Below are 14,442 nucleotides of genomic sequence, written 5' to 3'. Positions count from 1 at the left end.
CATGAACTCTAACGAAGTATGTCTAAAAATCAAATTCATCATCTTTTCCCCAAATATTCTTCCACTATGGATTTCTCCCTCTCTGAATCTCTACCATTTTCCTTGTCACCCAACTCAATATGTTCTAGACCTATTAATCCTTCTTCTCTCACACCCCTCATTGAAATCACTTCCTGAGTGCTATTGATTAATCTTTAATATTGTCTCTTACATTGTATTCTACCAGCTGCTCTCACACCCTTGAGCCTGGATTATAACTCCTCACCAACCTAGTCTCATCTTTCTAATCCATCCTGTGGACCACCACCAGATTAAAATCCCTAATATATGCCTTTGTATTCACCATTCTTTTTCTTCTAGTTCTCTATTATCTGCACATATGAGAACTACTTGCTATCCATGCAGCTTACTAGTCTTCACTGGCAAAGAATATGCCAACCTCAGAGGAGAAAATGGAGAAATGAGCATCATGGATGTAATGGGACTTAAAATAGCTCTCTTTTTTGTTTTAAGTACCTAAATAACATGGAGAAATCAAAGATTCTGAAAAAATAACTTGCCCCATAACTTTAGTCACTCTTAGTCAGCAAGCAAAAGCTTCTCATCAACAATATTGCTTATAAAGTCCATACATGAAACTTTGTAATTATAGGTTTATAAACAAAGGAATTGATGAATGGGACCAGGAAAATTTCAGAGAATGGATACAGAATCATCCAGGACAAGTGGTGCTTGTTGTGGTAAGTTCATGTTTATTGAGCTAGAATGTAAGTGTAGATAGTTTATGGAAACATTGCCAACAAAACAGACGCATAAAAATATGTGTAAAAATGTTCATCCTTGTAGCTGTTGTATTATAACCAATTTTTACCTTTTAATGAGAAAGATTTGCTTTGCTAAGGTAAATTTTCATTTCCTTTGCCTCCATCAATTAAAAAAATATCCTTTGAATCTTTTAAAAGTGAAAAGTACTTTATGACAAATATCTATTCATACTAGCAAGCTAACTATACCAATACATTTTTATTATGAAATCTTTGATAAAACTCCTAATAGTGAAAAGGTTACTAATATTCATTTCATTTTTAAAATACATCATATATATATGTATATATATAACCCATTTTTCTCCCTTATGCCTCCTCCTCCTAACCTCCCAGACAGCTATACATTTTTTTTACAAAGAATTGAATAAAAAGTGGCAGGGGGAAGGGTGGGGAGTCAGCAAAATTAAGCAACCATTGGAAAAAACTGAAATTATATGCAATGTTTCACGCCCGTTGACCTCTACAAAGGAGCAGGAGGAAATGTATTCTAATAGATCTTTGAGGCAAGGTTGTTCTATATAATTTCACAACATTCAACTTTGGTTTGGGGGGCATTTTTTCTCCAATTACTTTGTTGTTAATCAGTATGTAAATTGGGGGGGGGGCTCTGATCATTTTTCTATTAGAGAATGGCTTTTGATCTTATTTATGCTAGTTGTCCATATATCTTAGATATATTTATGTTTAATATAATAAATATTATTTACATATAATATTTATTATTCATAATTTGATATTTGTAATAAATATTATAAAATAATAGATATGTTTACATTAAAGACTTTTTCCCCTAATCACTGCTTTCCTTCTTAACATAGATGCCTTAGGTCTAAAACATCCTGTAAACTAATTACATTTGCTTTGATACCTCTAATCCAACTATGTACCAAGATAATTTGAGGATACTAGAACTAGGTTAATAGAATATATCAGGTAATAGAATTAATAAGAGATTGTGTTTTCCTGATGTGCCAATAAGTTTTATAAAGGACTACAAGATAGAAGGGATTAGCAACATCAAGAACCTCTTTTTCTTTGCTCAGTGCTTATGTTCTTTAGCCATGGGGTTCCTAGGCACTGGTTCCTTTGCCTACCTTCCACTCTTGAATTGTCACCTTCGGCAGGCTAAATGGAGGTTTAAAGATCTGGCAAAAGGGTAGGATAGTGATGGAGGAGAAGTTATTGGGTATGAGATGGATAACTCTACAGAAATGTTTCTGTATGGGCACAGATTGCTCAAGATGTATCACTGCCTATTAGGATACAGAAGGAGGAAGAATGCCTAACAGTTTCATGAGTGCTTTTCATGTTTGCACTTTAAACTGCCAGAGTTCTAATTTTAGTAAAGCACTCTTCTTTGCTCATCCTTTAATTAGTTAAAGTACTCACTAATATTTATTCCCTATATTGCAATTCAAGATTTTTAAACTGAAATGTGTATTTATAATATGCAAATATATTTTTATTTATCACTCTAATCAAGATAGAAAGTTTTATTGAAACAAAGGTTTGCTTTTAGGAACAAAAATGTATGTCGAAACAATTCACTAATTAGCTAATTCTTCTTCAAAATTCTGCCCAAACAGAAATATAATTTAAAAGTCTGTATGTTTATTTAAAATGAAATTTGTGATTCAACAAAGTAAAAATTAAAGATAATCAGATTCTTGTGTCCTCTTTTTTCAGAGCCAAATAATGTTTAACATGAGGTGCACTGAAAGTTTTCATAGTTCTGAGCCAGCCTTGGAATTGAAAAAAGTCCTTGAGAAACTGATAAGCTTCCTGGGACAGCTTGCAGACCTAGTGGTGTGTGACACACTTCATTTTCGAATAAAAATTACCCTCGAGGCATTGCTTACCATTTATGTTCACTGCAGGGATATATTGACAGATTTGCTAGACAAAAGTATATTTGAAGAAGATAATTTTGAATGGACAAGGTATGTACTCCTAAATTTTATAAATAAAAATCTAACCAGAAGCACATTTATCTCTGGTCATATGGATTCTCTAAAAATTTACAAAATTGAAACTGAATTCTGGAATGTGTTTTTAAATGACAAAGCACTTTGTAGAAGTGCTATATAAATGTTAGCCATTATTTTTCTCCTTTTAGCCCTTTCCATTCTTCCTTAGTGCTTATGCCTTCCTTCTCATTTATCTTTTCTCTATCTTGTTTATAGATAGTTACTTCTCAATGGCCCCATTAGTCTGTGAACTCCTTGAGAACCGGGGCTGTTTTATTCATTTCTTTGTACACTCGAGTGCTTAACACCATGCCTAACACATAGTAGACATTTAGTAAATGCTTACTGACTTGACTCCTCACCCCTTCCCACTTCTTACTTTCTAGGGTTCTTTTCTCCCTGATTGTTCTCTTTTCATCTCTCAATCTCTGCTTTTTTGTTACATGGAGAATGAAAAGCTAGCTCTGTATGGATGGTGCAATGGATAGGATACTCAACTTGGAGTCAGATGACTTAAAGTTAGATGACACTGGGCAAGTCACCTATCATCTGCCTCAGTTTCTTTATCCATGAGATAATAATAATAATAATAATAATAATAGCACCTATCTCACATGGTTGTTGTGAAGATCAAATCAGTTAACATGCATAGAGTGCTTTTGCAAACCTTTGAAGTGAGATTTTTTTTTGCTAGCTTATTATCATTATTATTGTTATTATACTTTTTTCCTTGATTTGCTGCTATTTTCAATGACAGCCTGTTGTGGGAAACAGTGACTACAACTTTAGTCTACTCTCAAAATCATGAATCTCTTCACATCAAAACTATTTCAAGATAAGTATTAGAGTAAGGTGGAATAGAGTCAACTATATTTAAGTGGGGGAAAAAAGACACTTGATAAAAATCTATAAGAATACAAGTCATTCCCCAATTGATAAATGGTCAAAGGATATGAACAGGCAGTTCTCAGAGGAAGAAATTAAAGATATCTATAAGCATATGAAAAAATGCTCTAAATCACTATTGATTAGAGAAATGCAAATCAAAACAACTCTGAGGTACCACATCTCACCAGTCAGATTGGCTAAGATGACAAAACAGGAAAATGATAAATGCTAGAGAGAATGTGGAAAAATTGGAACACTAATACATTTCTGGTGGAGTTGTGAACTGATCCAACCATTCTGGAGAGCAATCTGGAACTATGCCCAAAGGGCTATAAGTAATTTCATGTCCTTTGACCCAGAAATACCACTTCTAGGGTTGTATCCCAAAGAGATCATAGAAGCGGGAGGAAGACCCATATGTACAAAAATATTTATAGCAACTCTTTTTGTGGTGGCAAAGAATTGGAAATCAAGGGGATGCCCATCAATTGGGGAATGGCTGAACAAGTTATAGTATATGAATGTAATGGCATACTATTGTGCCATAAGAAATGAAAAGCATATGGACTTCATATTTACCTGGAGAGGCTTATATGAACTGAACCAGGAAAATTTGTACACAATTACAGATACAATGTATGTGTGATGACCAACTTTGATAGACCAAATGCTTCTCAGAAATGCAGGGCTATAAGTAAACTCCAAAAGACTCATGATAGAGAGAGATGTCTACATTCAGAGAAAGAACTAGAAAGAACAGAGTTTGAACGCACATTGAAGCAAATTACCTGCTCTCTTTCTTTTTCTTGTCTGGTTTTGTTTCCTCTTTCCCACTGTTCATTCCATCTGATATAATCCTTCTTTATAACCTGACCAATATCTAATGTGAAAGTATCTGTAGATCTTATACCTGATTGTATGCCGCTATGGGGGGGAGAGGGGATGGAGGGGAAGAAAATTTGAAACTCAAAGAGCTGGAGAACTGAATCTTGTAAACTCAAAGTAAATGAACAAAGTAATAAAGACCAAAAAAAAAAAAAAGATAATTGAGAGAGAGAGAGAGAGCTCTTGGCAAAACTGTGAAGTTTCAAACTTTCAAAGGCATTTATTTTCTAAAGGTCTTCTGACTTAATAGAGAAAACAAAAACCCTCCATAATCTTATTTCTTTAGCTTCCAAGGAAAGCTAATATAAATCATAAGTAATATTAATATGCCATCAAAATTTATAAATGCAAATTTATTTTTTGATGTGGCATTTATTAAACTCTAAGGACAACTAGAAGGAATGAAGGAATTCTACATTTAATTAGAACCATTTCACCACTTTTAGTGCTCATAATTGTCAAGAACTCAGGACATTACCTTTCTCTCATAGTTAATATTTTAGGATTTTAATAAGGGAACCAGGGAGGAGTCAAGATGGTGGAATAGAAACAGGACTTCTGTGGGGCTCTGGCTCTCACCTTGTCCAATTTATGTAAAAGGTGACTCTGAAGAAACTTTGGAGCTACAGAACTCGCAAAATGACACAGAGAAGCTAACCTCCCTCTGAGGACAGCCCGGCAGGCTAGCAGGAAGTGGCCAGCGCAGCATTCTGGGAGGGAAACCCAGAGTGGTTTAAGCTTCAGGGCAAGCATGACCAGCCACTGGCTGGAGGGACTTCAGATCACCAACAGCTGTGATGGTTTCCAGAATTATCAACACATTGATGCTAAGGACACAGTGAGAGGTCAATGCAGTGTGGACTTTGGGATCTAGTAGTTGGGAGTGTGGTCAACCTTTCCCCCCCAGGATGAGAAGCCGCTGAGGCCCTGTGACTGTGGAGCCACCACCACATGGCAGCTTCAGCTTCTGGCCTACAGATTGTAGGGGGACCGAGCGACCAGTCTAAGGGGTGATCGTTCTTGTTTTAACCTGCTTGGATCTGGATTGCAGCCTAGGGTGAAGGTCCTAGGGTGTGCGACCAGCTTCCTAGAGCATGTGGAGGCTTCAGAGAGGGCACCCAACTAATACCGTCAGCAGCTGAGAAAACCCCAGTGTTTGGTATGAAGCTCCCCTGTCTGGTAGCAGAGTCCTACTGTAGCAAAAAGCCCAAAAGTCAAGTAATTGAGTGGCAACATGAGCAAACGAGGGAAGCAAAGTAAACAGGGCAACCCAACTTTACACTCCTATTTTGGGGACAAAAAGGATCAAAGCATGAATCAGGAGGAAGACAGTGAAGTCAGAACTCCTGTACCAAAAGCTTCCAAGAAAAATATGAGCTGGTTACAGGCCATAGAGGACCTTAAGAAGGATTTTGAAAATAAAATAAGAGAAGTTGAAGAAAAATTGGGAAGAGAAATGAGAACAATGCAAGAAAATTATGAAATGAGAGTCAACAATCTGACTGAAGAAAATAACACCTTAAAAAACAGACTACCTCAAATGGCAAAAGAGGCTCAAAAAGGCAATGAGGAGAAGAATGCCTTAGAAAGCTGAATTTGCCGGATGGAAAAAGAATCTCAAAACTCACTGAAGAGAATCATTCCTTCAGAATTAGATTGGAACAAATGGAAGCTAGTGACTTTATGAGAAATCAAGATACTATTAAACAGATCCAAACAAATGAAAAAATAGAAGGTGCTGTGAAATATTTCATTGGAAAAACCACTGACCTGGAAAATAGATACAGGAGAGATAATTTAAAAATTAGTGGTCTACCTGAAAGCCATGATCAATAAAAGAACCTAGAAATCATCCTCCAAGAAATTCTCAAGGAAAATTGCCCTGATGTTCTAGAACCAGAAGGCAAAATAGAGATTGAAAGAATCCACCAACCCTCCTGAAAAAGATCCCCAAAAGAAAACTCCTAGGAATATTATAGCCAGGTTCTGGAATTCCCAGATCAAGGAGAGAATATTATGAGCAGCCAGGAAAAAACAATTTGAATATTGTGGAAACACGATCAGGATAACACAGGATCTGGCAGCTTCTACACTGAGGTATCGAAGGGCTTGGAATAGGATATTCTGGAGGGCAGAGGAGCTGGGATTAAAGCCAAGAATCAGCTACCCAGCAAAACTGAGTATCATGGTTCAGGGGAATATATGGTCATTCAGTGGAATAGAGCACTTTCAAGCATTCTTGATGAAAAAGCCAGAGTTGAATAGAAAGTTTGACATTCAGATACAAGAAGCAAGAGAAGCATGAGAAGGTAAACAGGGAAAAGAAATCATCAAAGTTGAACTATTTACATTCCTACGTGGAAAAACGATAATTTTAACTTATGAAACTTTTCTCAGTATGAGAATAGTTGAAGGGAATATAAATGTGTGTGTGTGTATATTTACCTACATATATATGTCTATATAGGAGGGTATATGGGCGTATGAATACATATGTGAGTGTGTGCATATATGTGTACAGCATACATAGATAGAGGGCATAGGACAAATTTAATAGGAAGGAATGATACTTAAAAGGTGAAATTAAGAGGTGAGAGGGGAATGTAATGAGAGGAGATGGGGAGAGACAGAATGGGGTAAACTATCTCATATAGAAGAGGCAAGGAAAAATGGTTTCAATGGCAGGGAAGAACTGGAAGGCAAAAGGGAATGGGTCAACCTTATTCTCATTGAATTTGGCTTAAGGAAGGAATGACATACACACTAAATAGGGTATTTCACCCTACAGGAGAGTAAGGGGGAAGAGGATGAGAGGGAGGATGAAGGCAGGCTGGGGGGCGGGAGGAGAAGTTGGAGGCACCCACTTTTGAAAAGGGACAGGATCAAAGTAGAGAATAGAACAAGTGGGAGGTGGGATAGGAGGGAGGGAAATATAGTCCGTCTTTTACAATATATACACTGTGGAAATGTTTTGCATAGCTACACATGTACAACCTATACTGAATTGCTTATCTTCCCAGTAAGGGTGAGTGACATGGGAAGAAGGGAATGAATCTGGAATTCAAAGTTTTAAAATCAAATGTTTAAATATATATACACTATTATTAATATTATTTTACATGTAACTGGGAAATAATACATACAGGCACTGGGGCATAAAGATCCACCATGCCCTACTGGAAAGTCAGAAGGGGTATGAGAGAAGATATGGGAGAGAGCATATTGGAGGAGGGGATATCCAGTGAGATCACTATTTTGGGGTGGTGGGTAGAGGGAAAATGGGGAGAAAATTTGTAACAAAAAATCTTGTGGAAATGAATGATGTAAACCAGAAGTTAATAAAGCATTTGATTAAAAAATAAAAATAAAAAAAGAAAGTTAACAAGTAAAAAAAAATAAGGGAACCAGGGAAGATAGGTTAAAAAGGTGAAGAAGAATGCTGGAAGGAAGGCACTTCCCTCTCTGAGCTAGTGGTCTTTCAGACAGCCCAGAGTTGATGTTTCTCTGTAGATACCCCGGATTCCAGCCTACCAATCTCTTGAAGCACATCTGCTTCAGAATGCCTGGATTTCTGGGTTATGTGGTACGTAGATTAGTAACCATTATTAGTAGATTTTTAGAGATATAAATTCTTATATGTTTCCAGGTACCTTAATAGTGTGAACCCTTCCCCAAACCATTTCAAACCCCCAAGACCTGAGAAAGACCTAAAACATGGGTTGACAAATCAGGAGAGACATTTTGACCCATTTTGAGCTCATATCTTCTAGTACCATAATGCTTTGCATGCTCTGGCATAACAAACATGCTTTCTTTTGCTCTCTGAGTGAACTCAAATGCCCCTTCCTGTGTCAGCAATTACAAGGCCAGATGAAGCTGACCAGGAGCATTCTTCTGTTTATGACTACCAAGCACAAGGCACCTTGACCCAGACACTATCTATTCTATAGACCCATGTTATATCATGTCATCTTAATGAAAGAAGAAACACAGACATCCTGGATCTATCATTTCAGTTGACATCTTGACATTCTCTTATCTTATTGTATTTGCAGTCTATGCACTTAAGAAATTCTTTTTTCATATTATGATTAACACATATGGAGACTATAGTTTTGGCTGACAAAGGCATCCTGAGCCAGGAAGGGAGGGAGGATTGAGAAGGTATTACTCAGAAGATATAAGGTTCGTTTTGCCCATCCTTGGGTTCATTGTCTATAGTGAGCTACCATGTGTATCTCTATATGTATGTTCTGCAATCTTTGAGAGAAATAAACATGTACATGCAGCCTAGTTCTGTTTTTCTTTCTTAGAACAAACTCAGTAATGGTTGACAATAGGAACACTTTATTGGTCCTTCCAAATGCTGTGGTTGACCCAATTCATGTGTTGACCCAATTCATGCAATCCTTGTGGACAATCCTTACCAAAACCAAGCTGATCAATTAGAGTAGTGAAATCTTCATGCAAGGACCCAGCTACTCAAAGGAGAAAGCTAGCCTCAGTTTCCTAATCTATGGTAGTGCAGTCACTCCATTCTAAAGTTCACACTATATCTACTTTGGCAGTGAATTACTCTTCATTGCTCAGAATCAAGCCCAAAATAATACTTCCCCTTGGGGCTTCTTCTACCTGTTTTTTTTTTTCTTTTTTAAAGGATGAAATGGTTAGCAAGGTAAGTCCAGAATTTCTCAGTTATTCATTCTACTTCTAGCAGGTGTCCAGATAGTTGAAGTCTCCAATCATGACAATATCCTGCCTTCATAATGTTTTAGGGACCAATTTATAGAACTCTACTCACTTGACTCTTTCTTCTGCCTGGGTGGTCATATCACTATAACTACAATCTTCCTTCTCAATGAATCTTTATCTGAATCCTCTCCTTGTCCCCTACATGTTTTTCATAAATTTCCACCTTGAAATTGATCAGTGCTACCCACCATCCCTTTTTATATATAACAACAATAATTAGCATGTAAGAATGGCACTTGAAGGTTTGCAGAACTAGCTACAAATATTATCTCACTTTATTTTCACAATAAGCTTGTCTGGTAGTCGTTATAATCTCCACTTAGCAAATGAAGAGACTGATTCTTACTTGGTTTAGTTTGTTCCTATGAAATCCTATTTGCATGCTTTTGCTCTGGTTTGCTTTCTTTATTGTCTCTGAGCTACATATTGTGTCCCTGGGAGGTCAGAGGTGTCAGAGCACCATAGAATCTGGACTTCTTGATCTAGAGCTATAAAGGGACATCGGAGATAATCTAGTCCAGGGGTGGGAAACGCACAGCCTCGAGGCTACATGTGGCTCCCTGGGTCATCAAGTGGGGCCCTTTGACTGAATCCAAACTTCACAGAACAAATCCCCTTAATAAAAGGATGTGTTCTGTAAAATTTGGACTCAATCAAAAGGCCGTACTCAAGAACCTAGAAGTCTATATGTGGCCTCAGGGCCACAGGTTTCCCACCCTGATCTAGTCCAACCCTCTCAATTTTATTGATAAGAAAATTGAGGCCCAGGAAGGTTAAATGTCATTCCCACAGTTCCATAATAATAGAGGCAGGATGTAAGCCTTGGTCTTCCAGCTATCAATCCAGTTTCTTTTCACTGAGCCAAGAGGCATAGATTTAAAAGATTTCATTATAAGATCTTTTTTTGCTATTGTTGCTGTTCAATCATTTTCAGTGGTGTCTAATTCTTTGTGACCCCATTTAGGGTTTTCTTGGCAAACATACTGGGGTGGTTTTCCATTTCCTTCTTCAGTTCATTTTAAAGATGAGGAAACTGAGGCAAACAGGGTTAAGTGATTTGCCCAGGATCACACAGCTGTTAAGTTTCTGAGGTTGTATTTGAACTTAGGAAGATAAGTCTTCCTGACTCAAGGTCTGGCACTTAGAGACCTAATTAAATGTTTTTGCTAATTAAAAATCCAAGCCAGTTACAAAGATGAATCAGTAAAAATAAAAAAGTAATTGTTAATTGATTTTAAAATATGGTTTCTTTCTTTCCAACTGTATATCATTTTTTTGTGAATTTTTGAGCATCTCCCCCACTAATTTTCTCCTGTTGTCATAACTGTGAGCACATTTATATCATTTATTTTCAGTTTAAAGCCTTCTTGGTTAGACCTGTAAGTTTCTGTTCTCCTCTTGAATATAAGTTCCTTGAGGGCAACGAGTATATAATATGTGCTTCATAAATGTTTGTTGATTGATTAATATGGATTGCTTGAGCATTTTTTAAAAATTTCTTTTTAGGCAGCTGCGTTATAAATGGGATGAAAACCAGAAGACATGCTTTGTATTTCAAGGACATGCAACCTTTACTTATGGCTGTGAGTACTTGGGCTGCACCTCTAGATTGGTTATCACGCCTCTCACCGATCGATGCTGGTTAACCCTCACTAGTGCACTTCACTTGAATCTTGGTGGTTGTCCTGCTGGTCCAGCAGGCACAGGGAAAACAGAAACTGTAAAAGACCTGGCAAAAGTAAGTCCTTCCTACAAGAAGAATAAAACATGCTTTTATTTCCTAGGTCAATGCTGATAACATCTTGAATTCATACCAGATTTACAACCAAGGCATTCTTTGTCTGTAACACTATTCATCTACGATGTACTTAATTGCATGTCTAAAGCATATAGTAGAAACTCTTTCACATTTGAAGTACAAACTAAAAGTAGGGGAAAAGGTTTGTGTTCTCAAACTGCTTTTAATCAAGCTGAAGGACAAAACAGTTGAGCAAAATTGCAGGCAGCACATAAGCAGATGGAAAATGTTATATTAGATGGGGCTGGAGTCAGGAAAAGTCAAATCCAGCTTCACACAGTTACTAGATGTGTGACCTTGGGTAAGTCACTTCACCCTGTTTGCCTCAGTTTCCTCATCAGTAAAATGAGCTAGAGAAGGAAATGCCTAACTATTTCAATGTCTTTGCCAAAAAAAAAAAAAACCTCAAAAGGGGTCATGAAGAGTTGGACACAACTATAAAATAACTGAACGATAACGTTAAGTGCTAGGGGGTATGTGGATTAAAGGAATGGTCAGAGTTCAGTAAAGTTAGGAAAGTGAGGGCTGTGGATGGGCAAAGTGAAATGAGAACACCTTCAAGGCAGTGGTAACAGCAAGAGTGAAGCCAAAGGCTCAGGAGTCAGTGAAGAGACTGATTTTATGCATTTCACTGATTATGAAAATAGAGAAAGTACATTTTGGAAATATTTTTATGTAGTTAAAATAAAAATTTAAAGAATTCTTGCAGTGATAAACCTTCAGCTATTTGGCAAATTCAGCTGTCAGGAACTCTGGATGCTCTGTACCATGTAGACACAGGCCCAATGAGAGTATATGCTGCTATAATATATAAAAGTAAGATCACCTCATGATTATATTATCATTTAATAGGCAATCAAGGCCATTTCCTAGCATCTGTAAAGAGTAGAATTCAATTAATTTCAGTTATTCATTAGGTATCTACTTCTACTCTGATTACTGTTCAGTATTACTGAGGGCTGTGGGGCTATGGAACTTATATCAAGGCACTTAGAGTCTCCTGTGGAGACAAAAATTAAGCAGATGAACTAGTTACATGAGTATAGTTAGTACTATATAGGATTACGAAAAAGATGAATATGGTCAAAATGATTAGGGAAGGCTTCAAGAAACAGAGATGTGTGCTGGTTTTTAGGATGAGTAGGACTTTTAGACTAGTGATAGGGTGAACATACTGTGTAACTAGGCAGGTAGATGGCACAGCGGAAAGAGAACTGGGCCTGGAATCCTGAAGACCAGAGTTGAGCTCCCACATCAGACACTTACTAGCTGTATGGCCCTGGGCAAATCCCTTACACTCTGACTGCCTCAGTTTCCTCAACTATAAAATAGGGATATAATAACAGTATCTACCTCACAGTATTGTGGTGAGAATCAGGTGAGATGATATTTGTAAAGTGTTTAGCACATAGTGAGTATTTAATTAATCCTTGTTCCCTTCTCCCATTCCATGTGTGGGGCTAATAGTGTCAGCAAAGATGAGGGAAATTTGACAGGAAAACACAAAGTGTGCGCTTTTATTTGTTCAGCAATGAGCCTGGCCTGGGTAGAGTGCAATGTTCATGTTGGCAAGTAGTGAAAGATGAAGTTAAGGAGCTAGAATGAAATCAAATAGTGAGAAGCCTCGAATATCAGTTTGGATTGTAGGCAGTGGAAACCAGGGAAGGTTTTTGAGCTAAGAATTAGCCTTGAAAAGATTAATTTAGTTGGAAATGTGGAGGATGGATTCTAGATAGGGGAGACAAGAGGTGTGGTCACATATTAGGAGGTTATTGAAGTGTTCCAAAACATTAGGAATGGTGTTGTAAAGTCCATTATATTTAGATCCTAAAGAGTTTTTTAGACCAAGCTCAATCCCTTTGTTTTGCAAATGAGGATAGTGAGGTCCAGACATTTATTCTAGGTAATAAGTACCAGAACTGGGATTTAAACCCAGGTTATCTGATATTCTTGTGTAATGAATGACAGTAGTGATGGCAGAGTAAACAGTTTGGAAAGACGTTTCTAAGGAATAATTGTCAGGATTTGATGATTGATTGAATTTAGATGGCTGAAAGAGATATACTACACCTGGGAAATGTTGGCTGCATTAACAAAAATGTGGAAGTTAGGAAAGGGTAATTGCTTTAGAGTGAGGATGAGTACTATCTTGTATATGCTAAAGTATCATTTCAGGTGATGGTAAAATATCCAAGTGGAAATATCATCATCATCATCATCGTCATCATCATCATCATCATCATTTTCCTCATCTTCTTCTTCCTCTTCTTCTCTTCCTCCCCTCTTCTTCCCCTTTCCCTTCTCTTCCTCCTTCTTCTCTTTTTCCTCATTGTCCTCCTTCTTTTCATTCTCATCCTCCTTCTCCTTCTTCCCAACTCTTTGTAACCTCATTTGGAGGTTTTTCTGGCAAAGATACTGGAGTGGTTTGCCATTTCCTTCTACCGCTCATTTTACAGATGAGAAAACTGGGGAAATATGGTTAAATGACTTTCTCGGGGTCACACAGCTAGTAAGTATCTAGTAAGTAGTTGGAGATTTGGGGAATCTTAGGAAGGACCTGGAGCATCATCTAATCTAATCCATATTTTAATCAGATCTCCTCCACAAAATCTCTGACAAGACTTCATCCAGCCTCCCCTTGGACACCTCTAATGAAATGGAACTCATTCTGCTTTTGGATAGCTCTAAATGTTAGGAATCTAATTCTTTTATTGGACCATAGAGAATGGTGGCAGAAGTATTAAAATGCAGCAAAAAATACAAGCAGTTGGGAAAACAGGACATTCTGGTGACATTGGAGCTACAGACTATTTTTAAAATAGCAGACATAATAGAAAAGAAACGACAGCATAGAATAATTTGTTTGGATTCACTAAAGATAGTAAGTGATTTTAAACGGTATAATGGACTGAAAAGAATTTTTGTAATTTCTGAGGTCGTCTCAGCACCTCACTGAGAGGAAATTGGGAACCTTGAGTAGTCCCCAGACATTAGGGCTGCCACAACACTCTATCTACTCTTCATGGGGATTGGGATATTCATCAAATTGATCAGGGGTTTCTCTGATTACTCTGTTCTCTCCCTTAAATATCCAACGTAGCTTCATTGTTGCCTGTAACCTCCCCTTCAAACTTACTACTTCTAGTAAAAAAGTTTATTTTGGTCAACTGAATTTGCACATGCTTACTTTAAGTAAGGGTTCCCCTAAAAAGTTTCGCATTTACATAATCGTGCACTCAATAAAAGGCAGGCATATTGGCCCAGGCAAAAATACTTGCCGTAGGTATGGACACATGAGTACAAAAATAAAAGACGTGAGTATATA

At 37.3% G+C, this 14,442-nt stretch overlaps 1 protein-coding gene across 1 annotated transcript in view; it reads left to right on the top strand.

Annotated features, from left to right (window-relative positions):
- The window catches only part of DNAH14 (dynein axonemal heavy chain 14), a 412,217-nt gene that overhangs the window by 145,682 nt on the left and 252,093 nt on the right, over positions 1-14,442 (top strand). Inside the window, exons 28-30 of the mRNA XM_069062634.1 lie at positions 653-740; positions 2,514-2,767; positions 10,826-11,057. Coding sequence (XP_068918735.1) covers positions 653-740; positions 2,514-2,767; positions 10,826-11,057 — 574 coding nt within the window. The remainder of the gene's footprint in view (positions 1-652; positions 741-2,513; positions 2,768-10,825; positions 11,058-14,442) is intronic.

Source organism: Petaurus breviceps, unplaced genomic scaffold (genome assembly GCF_028583685.1).
Source record: "Petaurus breviceps papuanus isolate PSGF00001 unplaced genomic scaffold, PetGlider_PUasm1.0 90466, whole genome shotgun sequence".
Taxonomy (NCBI): domain Eukaryota; kingdom Metazoa; phylum Chordata; class Mammalia; order Diprotodontia; family Petauridae; genus Petaurus; species Petaurus breviceps.
This window is presented reverse-complemented; position numbering and strand designations above follow the sequence as displayed.